The 18,779-nt window shown below is 45.4% G+C and overlaps 1 protein-coding gene across 1 annotated transcript; it reads left to right on the plus strand.

The window, feature by feature from the left end:
- The first annotated feature begins 1,201 nt into the window (after positions 1-1,201).
- On the plus strand, positions 1,202-11,062 carry FGF23 (fibroblast growth factor 23). The gene is made up of 3 exons (XM_059683832.1): positions 1,202-1,511; positions 7,276-7,379; positions 9,118-11,062. Exons 1-3 carry the CDS (start codon positions 1,310-1,312, stop codon positions 9,583-9,585), a joined length of 774 nt encoding a protein of 257 aa, XP_059539815.1. The 5' UTR covers positions 1,202-1,309; the 3' UTR covers positions 9,586-11,062.
- The last annotated feature ends 7,717 nt before the right edge of the window (positions 11,063-18,779 follow it).

Consider the following 18,779-nt stretch of genomic DNA (forward strand, 5'->3'; position numbering starts at 1 on the left):
GTCCATGGTATGCACTCAACAAATGGGGAACTGGAAAAGTCACAGCCTCCTGTGTGTGTTTTTCTGGGATGCGTTCCAGCAGCTTGCTCCCTGTTGAGCTGCATGTGCTAAGATGTCCTCCATCACGTGTAGCTTCCCAGAGGGCACACCTGTGAGGAGCATCTCTGAGAACGGTCCCATCCTAGGAGCCAGGCACCCAATAGACACTAACTGTGGGGACTCCCTGGCCTGCCACTCACTCCCGGGACCTTCCTGGGCTCTGACCTCTGTGCTCAGCCATCAGTCTCCCGGTCTTCGTGAGGTCTCTCAATGAGTCTCCATATTATTGGAGGGACCATAATACCAGTTCAGGTGCCCTAGACCAGAGCAATATAGACTATGTTGCTATGGAAAAGGCACTTAGACTTATTGACTTTTGAGTCCTGCCTGCAGTTGCCTTCAGGACCAGACCAAATGATTTCTTGGGCCTGATATGGCCCACCTCCTCTGCCCTAGACAGCCCAACCAGGGACACTGAGAAATCAAACATCAGCATTTCATTTTGTAGAGCAGCAGAGACTCAAGGCCTTGCTTTCCTTCTTCCTGTCTGGAACTTTCCCCAATGGCAACCTTGGTTTAGGCCTCTCTGTTCTCTGCTCCTGTATCTTCATGGGGTGGGGTAGGATGGGGGCGTCTCAGAGGATCCCTGGTGCCTGATGCTATTCTGTATTATTTCTGTGTCCTTCCAAACGCCCACCTGTGCTATACACAGAGAAAAGCACTGGACACATTGTTGCTGATTGGGATGGGAAGGACCAAGAAAACCAAAATGAGTAGACTCATTGGGAGATTAATTGCACAGGAGTCTATTGACCGCATGACTGAAGCTGGATTTTTTCGGAACCGCTGGCTGCCTTCACATTTCCTGGTGGAAGTGGGACAGGTCAACAGTCATAGATAACTTTTGCCCACACATCATCCACTTCTTGGAGCGTTGGCTTGAAATTGGTGTGTGTGTGTGTGTGTGTGTGTGTGTGTGTGTGTGTGTGTGTGTGTGTAACCGACGTGCCTTCTGTGAGCCTCAGAGTTCTCTGCACTCTCTTCAAATGAGCTGATTACAACACAGAGGATGTGGACAGTGGAGGTTTTCCTGGTTGATGTCACACTGCTACCCTTTAAAAGCCCAAGGGGGAAAGGAGGGAATCCAGCCTGGGATCCTCACGCCAGATACCCACCAGGGGGAAGAGGAGAAAAAGGCCAGAGAGGCTGCCCCGAGTCAGGGAAGCAGTGTCAGGTTTCAAACTCCGCACCAGCCATTCAGAGAGCAGCGATGCCAGGGGCCCGCCTTGGGTTGCTGGTCTGCGTCCTGGCCCTGTGCTGTGTGGTCAGAGCCTATCCCAACGCCTCCCCACTGCTCGGCTCCAGCTGGGGTGGCCTGACCCACCTGTACACGGCCTCAGCCAGGAACAGCTACCACCTGCAGATCCACAAGGATGGCCACGTGGACGGCACACCCCATCAGACCATCTACAGTGAGTAGGGGCTTCATTCAGGCTGGGAGGAAGGGGAGCTCCTTTGCCTGTCCCCTGCCAGGGACATGGGGAGACCCTGGGCTAGACCAGAGGGCTAATCCAGCCTCTGTGAGTGTGTTTAAACCTTGGGAGAAGATTCTGCCACCGTCCTAGGTAACGTTTACTGGTTTCTACTGTCATGAATACCTTCTATCTTAACTAAAGTCCTTCTTCCCACAACAGCAGCCACTTTCCCTTGTCCTGTCCAAAGAGTGAAAGAAAGGCAAGGCGGTTCAGAGGGCAAAGACAGACAGGTAAATAGTCACTGAGTTTTAGCTTATGAGCTTTGGGCAGAGTTAGCAATGGAGGTTGTGAAGAAGATGCCTGTGTCCAACTCCGATTTGAAATAGCTGAACTCAGGGGCTCTTTCCAACTTGGAGCTTCTTGTATTCTGGCCTTTTAAATTTTTTCAGGAAAAATGTATAAAAGACAGACTATCCAGGTATGTTGTCTTGATGGGCCTGACCATGTGCACAAACCATTCATGCACTCATCTATCTATCTATCCATGCATGCATCCATCCAACAGGTCACCGGGCGCTTCAGAGCTACCCAGTTCACTACAAATCAGTAGCAAATGAGCTAGTTGGGAGCTCTTTGGCAACACGAGACAACTAGAATGTTTTAAAGATTACATTTGTGGAACGTTGGATCACAGTCCACAATAGTCAATCAATTGTGTATGATTCATATGAGGGCCCTTTGGTGTGCACCTATATAAGAAATAATGAAGCAGGAGGACGGATGGATATTGAAAAAGACAAGGTCCTCCATTTTACTAGAATATGTAAAAATTACTCTAAGAATACAGAAAAATATATACTGATTAAATTAAAGAACAAATTAAAGGAATGAAAGAGCCGAAACCGGTTTGGCTCAGTGGATAGAGCGTCAGCCTGCGGACTGAAGGGTCCCGGGTTCAATTCCGGTCAAGGGCATGTACCTGGGTTGCGGGCACATCCCCAGTAGGAGATGTGCAGGAGGCAGCTAATCGATGTTTCTCTCTCATTGATGTTTCTAACTCTCTATCTCTCTCCCTTCCTCTCTGTAAAGAATCAATAAAATATATTTAAAAAAATAAATAAATAAAGGAATGAAAGAGTAATCACAGTCTGTTTAATTACAGCAAACTATTTGCTGTATATTGTACTAAATTATTTAGTAATTTTCCTGTGGCCTTGTTGTGTGCAAGACAGTAATTCTGCTAAGAATCAAAGGTTCTTAAACCTGGTAGCAAGGTATATGCACATGCAAAACCAACAGTTCAAATCTCTTCAAGTGCTCAATGGGTGGTGATAAGAGATTAGAGGAGGGAGAAAAGGTCTCTCCAAATACCAAAAAGGCTCCAGAACTCAACAGGATAAGGTGGGATTCAGGAATCAACATCTTGGAAGCCAAGTTTGAGTCTAATGGTGAAAATCTGAAATAAATCTGGATATACTTGATACATCCAAAGTGCTGCTCATTTTATCCAAGGGGTGTTTAGCGGAGCCGACAATGTGTCTGACATCATGCAAAGCTCTGTGACTGCAAAGGCAGACACGGCCCTTCAAGCACTTCACCCTGTCTCCCAGCTTATTATCAGACTTCTCGGAAATACAATTTTTGCAGCTCCCGTGGAGGGTCACCCTTACTTCCACTGCAAGGTTTAACGTGCACGAGTGGTTTATGGTACCTTATTCTGATTCCCATAGATGGAAAGGGCTTCAATCAATTAGAGAATGCTTATAAAACTTGTCTAAAATTATGGAATCCCTTCACTGAAAGGAGCCCCCCCCCCCCCCAAAGACATGTCCTCCTGAACATGACAAAGTAGACTGGCGTGAGCCGGCTGTGGTAGGCTGAGTGCTCCAGTGTATGGGGCTCCGCCTACTGAGCAGGCAAGCCAAAATGTAGAACTTTCCCTCAAATATCCACTCGTGTCAGGCCCAGCGAAGGCACCGAGTATTAGTTGGAATGAATTAGAATGACTGAGAAGAAGTAAAATAAACTGAACTGATTTCAGATTTTTTATTTTACAGAAAAGTTTTGTCAGGTATAGCTGCTAGCTAAGCAAGGTGCTCCGGGGATGGGAACTCAGGTCACGGTGGTGGGTGGGAGACACTTTTCCTACTTTGAATAATCTATTGTACTATTCAAATCAGGTATCATGTGCACTACCAAAAAAAATGCATACAATAAGATAAATGTTACCAAAAAGAATAGAGGAAACATGGGCGTATGTGGATAGGTAGGACAACTAATTAACAGAGGATTTATAATTGCCTCCTCAATGAGTGTAAAGCAACACATGTACACTGATAGGAAGGAGTGGGTGGGTTTTCCCCTCTTAAGTCATTATAGATTTCCAGTGAAATCTGTCTCATTTGATTGCTGTGCTTTAGCAAATTCTTGATTAATAGCTGAGTGCCCACCCCATCTTTGGGTGGTTGGTCACTGTGAACTTGCCTACCTACAAGATTCTGTAACCTCCCTTCGGACTCAGCACAGATGGCAGGGAGCCTCTTCAACGTCTGTGTCTCCTGTCCTGCTATGAACAAGGCCACCCTCCCACTCCCTGTTACCCCCCACTTTGTGGAACCAGCAGAGAAAAGAGGCTTACTACCCCGGGTTACTGTCATTTCCTAGATGCAGTTACTGTCACTTCCTTCCTCGTTGGCATTTTCTTTATTTGAAGGTAAATTGTCCTCAGGCTCCTTCATCCTTCAAAATCTTCTCTTTCTTCTGAGGAGCTGGCAGTACTTTACACAGATCATCTTACTTGTCACTTACTGGCTATGAGACTAGAACAGAGAAGGTAATTTTCTACTTTAACAGCAGAGGTTGAGGCAAAGAGGTAATATAACAATTACCAGCATTTTAGAAAGTGCTTTTACAGTGGATAAAAATATTATCGCAATGCATCCTCTAGACAGCCAAATGAGGTGATTCTGCTACTTATGAGGAAAACAAAGGTTAAGGAAATTAAATAACTCACGCAAAGTCACATAGGTAGTAGATGACCTACCCAGGCAGTGGTTGGCAAACTGCGGCTCGCGAGCCACATGCAGTCCTTTGGCCCCTTGAGTGTGGCTCTTCCACAAAATACTGACTTTTGCACATGGGCCATGAAGTTTCAATCGCACTGTACATGCGCACCCGCACGTGGTATTTTGTGGAAGAGCCACACTCAAGGGGCCAAAGAGCCACATGTGGCTCGCGAGCCGCAGTTTGCCCACCACTGACCTAGAGGATACCATGAGCCCAAACCTGTGCTTCTCCCAGGGCCACACACACCACCTGTTGCGACTAAAAGAAACGTCCATTCACTCTGCCTGGCTCCAACAGGTTGTGACTCAAGCAGCCAGTGGTTTAGTCTTTCTTTCTGCTGAATTCTGCCCTCGCATCTGTGCAGACTGTGAAAACATGCCTTCTGAAATGGCAAAGGGAACAAAGTCTTTCTCTTATATTTTCTGGTTTTCCCACTGGCTTATGTTGGTTTGATTCAAGTCTGAGCATCCTCCATAGCCAGCTGCTCACTGTTCCTCTGCGGGCTGAATCCTACTGGGACTGGCCTCAGAGACCAGAAGCAGGTGTCCCATGCACACTGCCCACAGTGACCCTGAGCACAGGATGTCATAATGGCAGGTCAGCAATACTGTCTAATGCCTTTCCTTTGCTCAACACTTTGAAGTCATTTTTATAGCCATCATTCCATTAGATTCTAATTGTAACCCTATAAAGCAGGCAGGACAGCTGTTATTATTCCCTTTTCACAACTGAGGAAACTGAGGCAAGAGCATGACCTGCCCAAGGCTACCAAGTCAGTAAGAAGTATAATTGGGACTGTAATCCAGTTCCTGGTTCAGTGCTCCTTTCCTGACCCACTGTGTGGGGCCTTGACTTTGTCTTCTGATGATTTCTGTTGGAGACAAGCTACAAGGTGATAGGAAGAGGATGTTAGGTCCACTGACCTTAGTTTGAATCCTGCCTTAGTTTCCACAACACTTAAGTTGGGATGCTGCTACTGCCAATATTAATAATATTAACAATAAAACTGTTGTTTTGAAAATGTAAAATACATAAAGTTCTTAGCGCACAATCACTCAAAAAGTTACTCAATGTAAAGAAAATTCATCAGGACAGAACTATTCCTTTCATGTTTCTTAAGTTTCTCTCAGGGCTTACCACAAAATTAGCCACCTATTTGAGACACATAGGCAGACCCAATTATGGAGCAATGCAAATATCCTCCTCACCTCCCATACCCCACCCCGCTTCCAGAAGCTTCCCTCAAGGCTAATCCTCAGCCAAACTTGGAATCAAATTAACTTTCCTCTTTGGCCTCCTCCTTTCTCTTCATTCTAGGCTTGCTCCCACCTCATTTCCTCTGTCCCACGTCATTCTGACTTCAGTCCAGATCAGGGTCTGTTCTCAGCTCGTGTCTAAGAATTGGCTGCTGCTCTCCTCAGAGGTCTTGTATTGATCCTACATTGGGTGGAGGAGGAGACGGGCTGTAAGTCAACCCATGAAGTGCTACCACTTACTGGGAACACACCATTTCTAAAAGAGGGATTTGAACCACTACCTGGGCTCCTCCCCACGGGCTGAGGCCAAATGAGATGCAGTGGTAGGCAATGGAAGTGACCTTAAAGACTTAAGGAAATGATTTTCAATAGAAAATGTCAGGTAATTAAACAGCATGTGGGGCATAAGTCTTGCTGAATTGTACCCTTGCCACAAAACAGAAAGCTTTAGACTTTCTTTAACTCGCCATTGGTACTTGTTAAAATTGCAAGTTTCCATGGGAGTGGGTCAAGGGTGTACTAAAGCTGTTATCAATTATTTAAGGTGTAGGTAGTGTGAATGGATTTTGGGCCCTTGCCAGAAACTAGTTTTTGAGAGGGGCATTGAAAGACCATGAGGGACAGCACCTTGAGGGGACATCACCAAGTGAGAAAAAGACAAAGAACAGCAATAAAGACCCAAGAAAAAAATTCCATCCAACCCTATTCAACATGGAAAGATAAACCATCTGATTCTAAGTAGCTCCCTCTAGGGGACACACTAGGTATGTAACCCTAAAGCAAGGGGAATGAAATGCATGCTGCAATAGAGGTGTAGGCATTGTGCTGAGAGCTGAAAAGAAAGAACAATCAATGCTGAGGGAGATTAGCCTGGCCTTGAAGGATGAGTGACTTCAATAAGCAGAGAAGAGAGGGAAGATCAATTCTAATACAGTTCTTGACACATGATGGGTGTTGACTGAGGTACCAGGGACATTTGCACAGCTACTCAGGTGGAGAATCAGGCTCTGTGTGCAACCTGGATCCTTGAAAGACATCTTGGTATAGATTTTAAAATCACAAAGGCAGAAGCTTTGGGGGAATGTGACTACCACCACAAACATGAAGCGGTATTAGCCAGGCAAGGAGACGATAAAGACAGCCCAGGCAAGGAGAGAAACATGTGTAGGGCACAGATGAAAGAATGCAGGGAGTTCAGAATGCTCCATGTGGCAAGGGGGTGAGGAGCAAGGTAATTGGGGGAGAGGGGACAAGAGTGGGGGCGTGTAGGAGTCAGAAGAAATGAGGCTGAACAAGTAAGTACAAGGAGAGGGTTTGTGAAATCATCATGACCATTAAAATTAATCAAGGGAAGATTCATGAAGGCAGGTTTTCCAAAAGTGCTCGAAGGTGGGAACTGGATGTACAGCAAGGTTTGACCTGAATGCTTTTCTCCACAGGTGCCCTGATGATCAGATCAGAGGACGCTGGCTTTGTGGTGATAACTGGAGTGATGAGTAGGAGATACCTCTGCATGGACTTTAGAGGCAACATTTTTGGATCCGTGAGTTTCTTTTTGTGCTGATCACCATTTGCAAATAATTATCTTTTTTTTTTTTTTGACAGAACATAGGCGTTTATAGCTTGAAGATTCCATTTGCAGACTATCTTGATGACGTGTTTTCACTGAGTACTTTTTTCCGTCGAAGTAGTAAATGCTCAGGTTTATACACCTGGGGTTTGAACCAGCCTGTCTGGCTCTGGGGTCCAAACTCTTAGCCTGTAGTCTAATGCCTGTTAGTTTTCACCTGTGTATCTAACACAGCACCTTGTGTGTAGCCAAAGGCCCTTCAGCCATGTCAATTCATGTCATCAAGCGCATTAGGAAGGGTGAGAAGCCGTAAGTGTCTTCTTGGTTCTGTTACTAGACCTCCTTGACCTTGGTCAAGCGCCCCCCGCCCCGCCCCCCCTCCGCCTCACCCCCATTCCTCTAAACTTCAGTTTCCTTGAATGGAAAAAGGAAAGTGGGATGGACCATTGCCCTGTGGGGCTCCCCCTAGTTAAAGTTCTCTAATTAATTTTCTCTGCCCCGACTGTGCTGGCTGGCCCTTCAGACGGATAAGCAAAGGATTTCCCAAACTACAGGTTGCAGGCACAGCCCAAAGGGTTTTGAGATGGTACAATAATGGGACAGCTTATCTCAGGATAAGCAGACAGACAGACGCACCAGAAATTTCATGAGAGCAATGACTTTCTGTTTTGCTTACTGCTGTGTCCCAACATCAATAACGGTATCTGACCCAGAGCAGAGAAATACCTGTTGAAGAAATATAGAAAATTAAATGGATACATAAATAGCTGTTGACCACAAATAGCTGTTGACTGCATATACATAGTTCTCATCTGTAAAACATTACTTCATGGAGTTTGAGGATTAAACTAAATATAATATGCAGAGGTCCTAGCAGGCACTCAATAAAACCCTGTCCTAGTTATAGTGGCAGACTGAGGGCTCAGACCTAGGACATCTGTTGCTAAAGTTCACGTCCCTAACTCCCAAATCACATTTTCTCTGATGTGAGTACCCCCACTTATGTTTGACCCTTCAAACTCCATCCCCTTTCTCCTTCAAACGCCATTCCACCAGCCAAAAGAGGGTTCAAAAAGGTAGAGCGCTGGAAGGACAAGGCTGCATTTACTAGTAAGTTAGCCCTCCCTCCAGAACCAGGCACCGGCGCGCTGCGGCTCCGTCCGCCCTCGCCCACGTCCAGGCTGGGGCTGTGAGCCCTGTGGCTGCCGCGCCCTGGGGGTGGGAGCTGCGGTGGGTGCCTAACGCACTGGTGCAAACCACGTTTCCCCAGCCGGGTGAAATGCGCCTCCGAACAGAGTAGTCGGGAGGGATGGGGCTCCTCCCAGCACCTGCTGCCTCCGGGACCCCAGGCGGGTCCGCCCCGGAGCGCGGGGCCGGGGCCGGGGGTGGGGTCCGGGGCTGGGGCCGGGGGTGGGGGTGGGGCCGGGGGTGGGGTCCGGGGCTGGGGCCGGGGGTGGGGGTGGGGCCGGGGCCGGGGGTGGGGTCCGGGGCTGGGGCCGGGGGTGGGGGTGGGGCCGGGGCCGGGGCCGGGGGTGGGGGCCGGGGCCGGGGCCGGGGGTGGGGGTGGGGCCGGGGCCGGGGGTGGGGTCGGGGCCGGGGCCGGGGCCGGGGGTGGGGTCGGGGCCGGGGCCGGGGCCGGGGCCGGGGGTGGGGATGGGGGTGGGGTCGGGGCCGGGGCCGGGCCGCGCTCACGGCCGCCTCCGCCTTGCAGCATCACTTCAGCCCCGAGAGCTGCCGGTTCAGCCAGCAGACGCTGGAGAACGGCTACGACGTGTACCACTCGCCGCAGCACCGCTTCCTCGTCAGCCTGGGCCGGGCCAAGAGGGCCTTCCTGCCGGGCACCAACCCGCCGCCCTACTCGCAGTTCCTGTCGCGGAGGAACGAGATCCCGCTCTTCCACTTCAACACGCCCGCGCCGCGCCGCCACACGCGCAGCGCCGAGGACAACTCGGCGGCCGACCCGCTGGTCGTGCTGAAGCCCGTGCCGCGCCTGACGCCCGCGCCCGCCTCCTGCTCCCAGGAGCTGAGCAGCGCCGAGGACAACAGCGTGGCGGCCCACGACCCGCTCGGGGTGGTGCGGAGCAGCAACAGGGTGAACTCGCACGCGCCGCCCCCAGGTCCGCCTAGGACCCGCAAAGGAATGCTTCTCGTACCTTTCAGAAACGCACGCAGCCTTTAAAGCAGCGGTTCTCAACCTGTGGGTCGAACGACCCTTTCACAGGGGTCGCCTAAGACCATCGGAAAACACATGTATAATTACACATTGTTTTTGTGATTAATCACTATGCTTTAATTATGTTCAATTTGTAACAATGGAAGCGGGGGTCACCACAACATGAGGAACTGTATTAAAGGGTCGCGGCATTAGGAAGGTTGAGAACCACTGCAAGGGACAGCCCCCTGTACACGCCAAGGAAGGGGAGGTGGGGCGATGGTGTGTGCAATTAGCCGCTTCTCTCCATTTCCTTCCCTAGGAAAGCCCCTGAGAACCTGCCTTCGAGGCCTGAGAAAAGGGGCTCCGCTGCCTTCCTCGACCCACCTAAACCACCTTTCTGAATTCAGCCCCATAGGTAAAATCGAAATTTCCGCTTCACTGAGGAGAGAAAGGATTTTTCCCTTCTCTGGTTTTCCTTCCATATAGACGCCTCTTCTTAATCAGTTTAGCGCTAAAATCAAAGCTACAATTTAGTGAGCTCACGGCTCTGCAGGTGAAGGAAGAGTCAATGCCAGCGGTCTTCTCCTCTGTCCCTTGCATTTGTTACCTTGGCCCTGTTGGCATTCGAATTTGTAACCTTGACCCAGGCAGGGTAGTAACAGCCGAACTGGGCAAATGAATGGGAACCCTAATCCCAAGCCTTTGTTCTTCCTTGAGCATCTCTGGAGAACAGCTGTCAAAAAGATGGGTGGAAGCCGGTCAGAACCTCACCAGAATGCTCAGAGAACTGAGGCAGAAATCAAGCTAGAAAACTCCAGCTGCCCGGGCCGGCGCCCCTGGCCATGCTCTCTAAGCAGGCAGAGCCAGAGGGCCGGGAAGCACCCTGCTCGGCTCCCAGGCACAGCCTGGCCTCTGGCCCAGTCTTCGGCTCCAGTGAACTGGGCCTGAGGAAGAGCCCTGGTACCGGCTCTGGAAAATCTAGCCTGCTAGGATTTGTTTTTCAAAATGGAAATAAATTCAAACTCTCCTAAGAGGCATTTCACCAAGCCTCTACTTCCAGGTCCAGTGGCAATCCATTCTGGATGGATTATAAAAATGTCACAGGGAAGGGAGGGGTCCTGAGACAATGGGGCTGCTCTGGGCGAGGTTCTCTGTATTCTGGTAAATTCTGTCCTCTGAGTGAAGTGGCATCAAGGACCTGGGGAAAGCAAAGTCCAATAGCCAGGGCACCTCAGTGAAGGAGTTAGGAAAAGTCCACATTGCCAGCTCTTCATACGATCTCTACCACCCAATAGCAGTGGCTGGGGGCTGGTTAAAACACTCCCAGGCTGACAAGTCTGGGTCTTAATCCACTTTGGAAATCAGGGGGGGGGGGGGGCGGGCATTAAATGAAGACAGCTTTCAGGCCAAGGAGCCCCAATACTACCATGGGGAAAACCAAACCTCACAGCCGAGGAGCACCAGACAGTGGGATGGCTGCTCAGTCCTCACTCTAGCCTTACCCAGCATCGCTTCTCAGCCTTTTGGCTAAGATCAAGTGTAGCCTTACCTGGCAACGTAGGGTCTTCCTACAGCAGGGCCCCATTTTCCTACCTCTACTTAATTGGCTCCCCCAAAGAGCAAAATATTAACAAGCAGACTTAACAGCTTCTTCCCAGCCACCCCTTCCCCTCACTGCTATCATGTACCCAACCTTAAAAACATCTGTTCTTTTTACTTATGAGAGAAACATTGGACAACTGTTTTTGCCTAATGGTTTTAAGCTGAACTTGAAGAAATAGTTCCTTTTATGAAGCACCAAAACTATAATACTATGTAGCAGTGCATGGCAAATATTCTCTTTATATAGTTTTCATTTTCTGTTGGAGATATTATACTGTATAAAAACTATTGGAAGCTCCCCAATACTGATGGAAAATTCCCAAAGGACTTTAGTAGGAAACTGGTTATAATCTCACAAACTCAATAGCATCTATTAGGGGGGTTTCTCTTTGGCAGTGCCAAGGTAGCCCCCACAATTTCCTATGTCTTGAAGCATGTGGCAATATTTATTTATTTATTTGGAAGCCTTTGCCTATCGCTCTGTATTTATAGATATTTATAAATATGTAACTCCACCATTTTCCTTTCTTCTGTTTAAAAGAAAAATAAAATTCATCTCAGCTTCTATTAGCTTTTCCTCTCTGTGTTACTACATAAAAGCATGTCACAATATGAGAATAAAAGGGATTATGGGAGAGGAGCTTTGGGGGAATCCAGAGAAGACAAAGTTGTAAAAGAATACCAGAATTTTTAAAAAATTTTATTGAATTTATTGGGGTTACATTGGTTAATAAATTTATGTAGATTTCAGATGCACACTTCCATAATACATCATCTGTATATTGTATTGAGTGCATGGAATATGGGAACTCTTACTACTAACAACAAAAGTCTATTAAAAATATATAGAAGGAACCAAGATGGCAGTGTAGATAAACACGGTACTCACCACCTCCCACAACCACAGCAAAATTATAACTAAAATACAGAACAACCATCATTCAGAACTGCCTGAAGTCTTACTGAATGGAAGTCCTCCAACTAGAGAATTAAAGAAGAAAGCACATTAAGACTGGCAGGAGGATTAGAGGCGTGGAACAGACTGGTCTGAAACCCATGTGTAGTGTTTCTAATTGGGAAGGGTATCTTGGCTGCGGAGGCCTCCCACACCAGACCCCCTCAGTCTAGGCTCCCAGATCTGGGAAGAGAAGTCCCCTTAACTTCAGGCCATAAAAACCAGCTGGGATTGTGGCTGAGTGACACAGAGGCTGCCAGAGTCCCAGCAGTTCCTCTTAAAGGTCCGGCATATGCACTTACTCAGACTCATTACCTCTGAGCTCCAGAACTGAGGCAGCAGCTTGGGGGCATCCAGAGACATATGGGGAGGAACTGGATTGTCTGGCATCGGGGCAAGAACTTGAGGGAGGCTTTCTCCCAGATAGAGGTTCTCACAGGGTTCATTGTTCCTATGCTGAGACCTCCCCCATCATAGAACTGACTCACAGATGCCATATCTGAGGCTTTCACTCCACCCTAGAGATTCCCTCTCACCCAATTTGCAGATCCACCCAAGGTGTTTGCAGCACCTTTTCTATATGAATAGTCTGTCCTGGCTCAGGCCTCAGGATTTCCTAAAATCTCTCAAACAAGCTGCAGCTGGAGTCAGCATGCCCCAAACCTGTCAATAAGAGCTCCAAGACCTGACACTAGCACCAGCCTGCCTTGCTTAACAGTTTGGCCTCGCCTGGGCACTTCCAAGCCAAATACAAGTAGCAGTCATCTGCAGATCACTCTGTAGCTCCTGCAAGGTGGCCCCAAGCAGTGCCTGACTTTGCACCTCCCAGGAAGCCCCAAAGCCAGTGCACCAGGTGGACAGCTTCAGACCACTGCAACACACTCAAGGGGCAGACTCAGTGAGCACCAAAGCTGCACTGAAGCAAGTCCTGCTCCATAGGGGTGTCTCTTGCACAGCAGCTCTTCCACTGTAGTTGCAGCTGGTCCTCATAGACAATTGGCCTGGAGGTCAATTCTTCCTAGTAACGCAAACAGCAATCAAGGCTCAACTACAATAAGACTGCACACAGGGATGCACCAAGAGTACCAGGCTCAGGTGACTGTGGAGGCTGAGCTACTGGGCCCTACAGGACACCTACCACATAAAAACCACACTACCAATTCCAGGAGACATAACTAATACATAGAAATAAACACAGGGAAGCAGCCAAAATGCAGAGACAACGAAACATGTCACAAATGAAAGAACAGAGGAAATCTCCAGAAAAAGTACTAAATGAAATGGAATCAAATAAACTACTAGATACAGAGTTCAAAACGATGGTTATAAGGATGCTCAAGGATCTTAATGAGAGCTTCAAGGGACTTAGTGAGAACATCAAAGACATGAAAAAGGACCAGTCAGAAATTAAGCATATACTAACTGAAATAAAGAGTAATTTACATGCCCTAGCTGTTTTGGTATAGTGGATAGAGCATCGGCCTGCAGACTGAAGAGTCCCAGGTCCAATTCCAGTCAAGGGCACATGCCCAGGTTGTGGGCTTGATCCCCAGAAGGGGGTGTTCAGGAGACAGCCGATTAATGATTCTTTCTAATCATTGATGTTTCTATCTCTCTATCCCTTTCCCTTCCTCTCTGACATCAATAAAATATATTTTTTTAGAAATGAATAATTTACATGGATTCAACAGTAGACTAGAGGTTGCTGAGAATCAAATCAGTGATTTGGAATATAAGGAAGTAAAGAACACCCAATCATAAGAGCAAAAAGAAAAATAATCCAAAAATATGAAGAGAGTATAAGGAGGCCCTGAGACTTCAAGTGTACCAATATTTGCATCATGGGAGTGTCAAAAGGAGAAGAGAGAGAGCAAGAAACTGAAAACCTATTTGAAGAAATGACAGAAAACTTCCCCTACCTGGTGAAAGAAATAGATTTACAAGTTCAGGAAGCATAGAGAATCCCAAACAAGAGAAACCCAAGGAGGCCTACACGAAGACATATCATAATTAAAATGCCAAATGTTAAAGAGAGAATCTTAAAATCAGCAAGAGAAAAGCAGTTAGTTATCTACAAGGGAGTGCCTATAAGACAGTCAACTTATTTCTCAACAGAAACTTTTCAGGCCAGAAGGGAGTGGCAAGAAACATTCAAAGTGATGAGTAACAAGGACCTACAACCAAGATTACTTTATCCAGCAAAGCTCTCATTTGAATATATTTTTTATTGATTTCAGAGAGGAAGGGCAGCCAGAGAGAGAGATAGAAATACCAATGATGAGAATCATTGATCAGCTACCTCCTGCATGCCCCACACTGGGGATTGAACCCGCAACCAGGACATATGCCCTGACTGGAAATCGAACCATGACCTCCTGGCTCATAGGTCAACACTCAACCATTGAGCCACACCAGTCAGCAAGCAAAGCTCTCATTTAGAATTGAAGGTCAGATAAAGAGCTACACAGAGAAGAAAAAGCTAAAGGAGTTCATCACCATCAAACCAGTATTACATGAAATGTTAAAGGGTATTCTTTAAGAAGAGGAAGAAGGAAAAAAAGATAAAAAATATGAACAATAAAATGGAAATAAGAACATATTATCAACAATTAAATCTAAAAATAAAAATAAACAAGCAAGGAATCTAATGAACAAAATAAACTGATGAATAAAATAGAACCAGAGGCATGGGAACATGAAACAAACTGATGAATCTCAGAGGAAGCAGGGGAGGGGGAGTGGAAAGAAATCAATCAAAGATCTTATATGCATATATACATTACATATGGACACATACAATAGGGTGGTAAAGGCCTGGGGTGAGGTGAGGTGGGAACTAGATGGAGGGGAACAATGGGGAAAAAAGAGGGGGCATCTGTAATACTCTCAATAATAAAGATTTATATATATACTAGAGGCCCGGTACACAGATTTGTGCACCAGTGGGGTCCCTCAGCCTGGCCTGCACCCTCTCACAATCCAGGACCGCTTGGGGGATGTCCGACTACTGGTTTCAGCCCGATCCCCACAGGCTGGCCTGCAGACCCTGAGCAACAGATGAATGATTACTCTGACACACATTTCTGTAAATAAGACTAATAGTAAATTAGTCTTATGAAAATTAACAACTTCTCATTAAAAACTCTATTAAAAAAACATATTTTATAACAAATATTGTTTATTTTAAAGGAACCAGACAGTCCCATTTGCCTGCCTCCTTAGGTTTTTATTGTAGTAACAGCTTGAACCAAAATTAACCTCTAGATACTATCAGCAGGGTAAGTATCCTTGAGAAAATACATGTATCTGCAGTGTCCTTTGAACAAGGATGTTTTGAAGTCTAAACATAAAGATTCCAGTAAAACACCCGGGGGCTCAGACTTGTTTGGAAAAGTCAAGGCAGGGGCTGCTGCCTTTGGCAAGAATCCCCTAGGGCTCCGATCTTTCGAAAAATCCTCCTTACAGACTTTCCAACCAAGTCCCATGCTTCCCCTCAGACCTCAGCCACTTACCTCATACCATACCCCAGAATCAATCCTATATGGATCAAAGACCTAAACATAAAAGGTAAAATTATAAAGCTTCTAGAAAAGAACAATATCTTCATAACCCAGGGTTAGCAAAGATTTCTTAGACTATAGAAAACAATAACCATAAAACAAATACAATAGTAAATTAGTCTTATGAAAATTAACTTCTCATTAAAAACACTATTAAGAAAATCACATTTTATAACAAATATTATTTATTTTAAAAAGTTTATAAATATGTAAGTGTGTATATATATTTATACATACTCACATGTCGATGACAATGAACTTGTTGCTCCAAAATATATACAGAATTCAAACTAAAAGATAAACATAATTATACAAGAGATTTAACAAAGGAAGTTATGTAGCTAATATATGTGAAAAGGTGTTCTACATCATTAGTTAGCAAGGAAATTAAAAAAAAATAAAACCACTATGAGATACTACTACACACCCAACAGAGTGGCTAAAATTTAAGACTGATAACGTCAAATGTTGGTGTGGATGTAGAGCACCCATAACTCTCATACTTTGTTGGTGAGTATACAATGGTTCAACTACCCTGGAGAAAGATCTAAGTGTCTTGTATGATAAGCATACACCCATACCTACCCAGCAACTGCACTCCTAGATGGTTACCCAAGAGAAACTGGACTTCCCTAAATAAAGTAGTATTCCTACCTTTAGTCTTGATCCCCTTATCCTCCTTCATTTTTCTCAATAACACAGTCCACACTGACATGTATAGACTACCTATCTTCCCTGACAGAATATAGGTTCCACAAGAATGGGGACTTCGTCTATTTTTTATTTGTTGCTATATATTCACAGTTCTAATACTTCTTTTTTTTCTTTTTGACATTAAATTTTTTTAATATTTCAAGAAAAACAATTTTAAATATAATAACGATACATGCAATAAATATTAATTTTTCAAGAAAAAAGATTTTAAATGTTACATGCAATAAACAATATTGCAAGAAAAAATATTTAAAATATATTACCAAAACTTTACTAATATAGTATATGTAATATCACAAAAGTTGTATGAAATATGAAAAATCTGCAAATAAAGGATTACTTCTATTATATTCTAAAATATTTTTTTCTCAGGCTCGGTTTTTGTTCATCAGTTTATGTTGTTCATTGTACAAATGAGTGAGATCATGTGGTATTTATCCTTCCCTGACTGGCTTATTTTGCTTAGCATAATGCTTTCCAGGTCCATCCATGCTGTTGCAAATGGTAAGAGTTCCTTCTTTTTTACAGCAGCATAGTATTCCATTGTGTAGATGTACCACAGTTTTCTAATCCATTCATCTACTGATGGGCTCTTAGGCTGTTTCCAAATCTTAGCTATAGTGAATTGTGCTGCTATGAACATAGGGGTGCATATATCCTTTCTGACTGGATTTTCTGATTTCTTCGAATATATTCCGAAAAGTGGGATTACTGGGTCAAATGGGAGTTCCATTTTTAATTTTTTGAGGAAACTCCATACTGTTTTCCACAGTGGCTGTACCAGTCTGCATTCCCACCAGCAGTGCAAGAGAGTTCCTTTTTCTCCATATCCCTCGCCAACACTTGTTGTTTGTTGATTTGTTGATGATAGCCAGTCTGACAGGTGTGAGATGGTACCTCATTGCTGTTTTGATTTGCATCTCTCGGATGATTAGTGACTTTGAGCATGTTTTCATATGTCTCTTGGCTTTCTGTATGTTCTCTTTTGAAAAGTGTCTACTTAGGTCCTTTGCCCATTTTTTTTATTGGATTGTTTATCTTCCTTTTGTTAAGTTGTATGAGTTCCCTGTAAATTTTGGAGATTAAACCCTTATCGGAGATAACATTGCATATATGTTCTCCCATGCAGTGGGCTTTCTTGTTTTGTCGATGGCTTCTTTTGCTGTGCAGAAGCTTTTTCTTTTGATGTAGTCCCATTTGTTTATTTCCAATCTATATATATAAAGCCTAAGTGACCATTACGACTGGTTGACCAAACGACTGGTCGCTATGATGCGTACTGACCACCAGGAGACAGACACTCAAAGCAGGAGCTGCCCCCTGGTGGTCAGTACGCTCCCACAGCCAACCTCCAGCAGCTGGCCAACCTCCCGTGGTCCCTCCCCCTGGCCAGCCGGCCCCAATTGACCCCGATCGGCCCTGATCGCCGGCCAGGCCAAGGAACCCCACCAATGCACGAATTCGTGTACCAGGCCACTAGTAGTTCTTATAATAACCTGGCATTTGTGTGCCTTGCTCAAAAAATAATTATTGCCCTGGCCAGGTGGCTTAGTTGGAACATCATCCTATATACCAAAAGTTTGTAGGTTCGATCCCTGGTCAGGCATGTATAGGAGGCAACTGATCAATGTTTCTCTATCGATATTTCTCTCTAAAAATCAATAAAAACATATCTTTGGGTGACGATTACACATATATAACTAACAAATTATAAATTAACAAATGTATGATTCTAATAAAATTTGCAATTTTTCTGGAAATTTGTCTATTGATTCTAAAATGTATATGGAAGCCCGAGCCGGTTTTGCTCAGTGGATAGAGCATCAGCCTGCGGACTGAAGGGTCCTGGGTTTGATCCTGGTCAAGGGCACATGCCCGGGTTGCGGGCTTGATCCCCAGTTAGAGGGGCATGCAGAAGGCAGCCAATCAATGATTCTCTTTTTTTAAAAAAATATATTTTTATTGATTTCAGAGAGGGAGAGGGAGATAGAAACATCAATGATGAGAGAAAAATCATTGATCGACTGCCTCCTGCACACCCCCTACAGGGGATCGAGCCTGCAACTCGGGCTTGTGCCCTTGACCTGAATCGAACCCAGAACCTTTCAGTCTGCAGGCCAAAACTCTTAACTACCAAGCCAAACTGACTAGGGCTCAATGATTCTCTTATCATTGATGTTTTTATCTCTCTCTCCCTCTCCCTTGCTCTCTGAAATCAATAAAAATATATTTTAAAAATAGCTTTAAAAAAATAAAATGTATATGGAAGAATAAAGGTGCAAAAATAGCTAAGATACTATAAAAATGAAAAAGAGATATCCAGTCTACAAAATATTCAGTTCCAAAGCCACAGTAACTAAGTATGACATTGTTATGGGTGTACATAG

Source organism: Myotis daubentonii, chromosome 2 (assembly GCF_963259705.1).
Source record: "Myotis daubentonii chromosome 2, mMyoDau2.1, whole genome shotgun sequence".
Taxonomy (NCBI): domain Eukaryota; kingdom Metazoa; phylum Chordata; class Mammalia; order Chiroptera; family Vespertilionidae; genus Myotis; species Myotis daubentonii.

Bases quoted from the DNA above. Each gene is read 5' to 3' on its own strand.
- FGF23 (XM_059683832.1), top strand. From the start codon at position 1,310: ATGCCAGGGGCCCGCCTTGGGTTGCTGGTCTGCGTCCTGGCCCTGTGC. The intron at 1,512-7,275 runs GTGAGTAGGGGC...TTTTCTCCACAG, and splicing joins ACCCCATCAGACCATCTACA to GTGCCCTGATGATCAGATCA. The intron at 7,380-9,117 runs GTGAGTTTCTTT...TCCGCCTTGCAG, and splicing joins GAGGCAACATTTTTGGATCC to CATCACTTCAGCCCCGAGAG.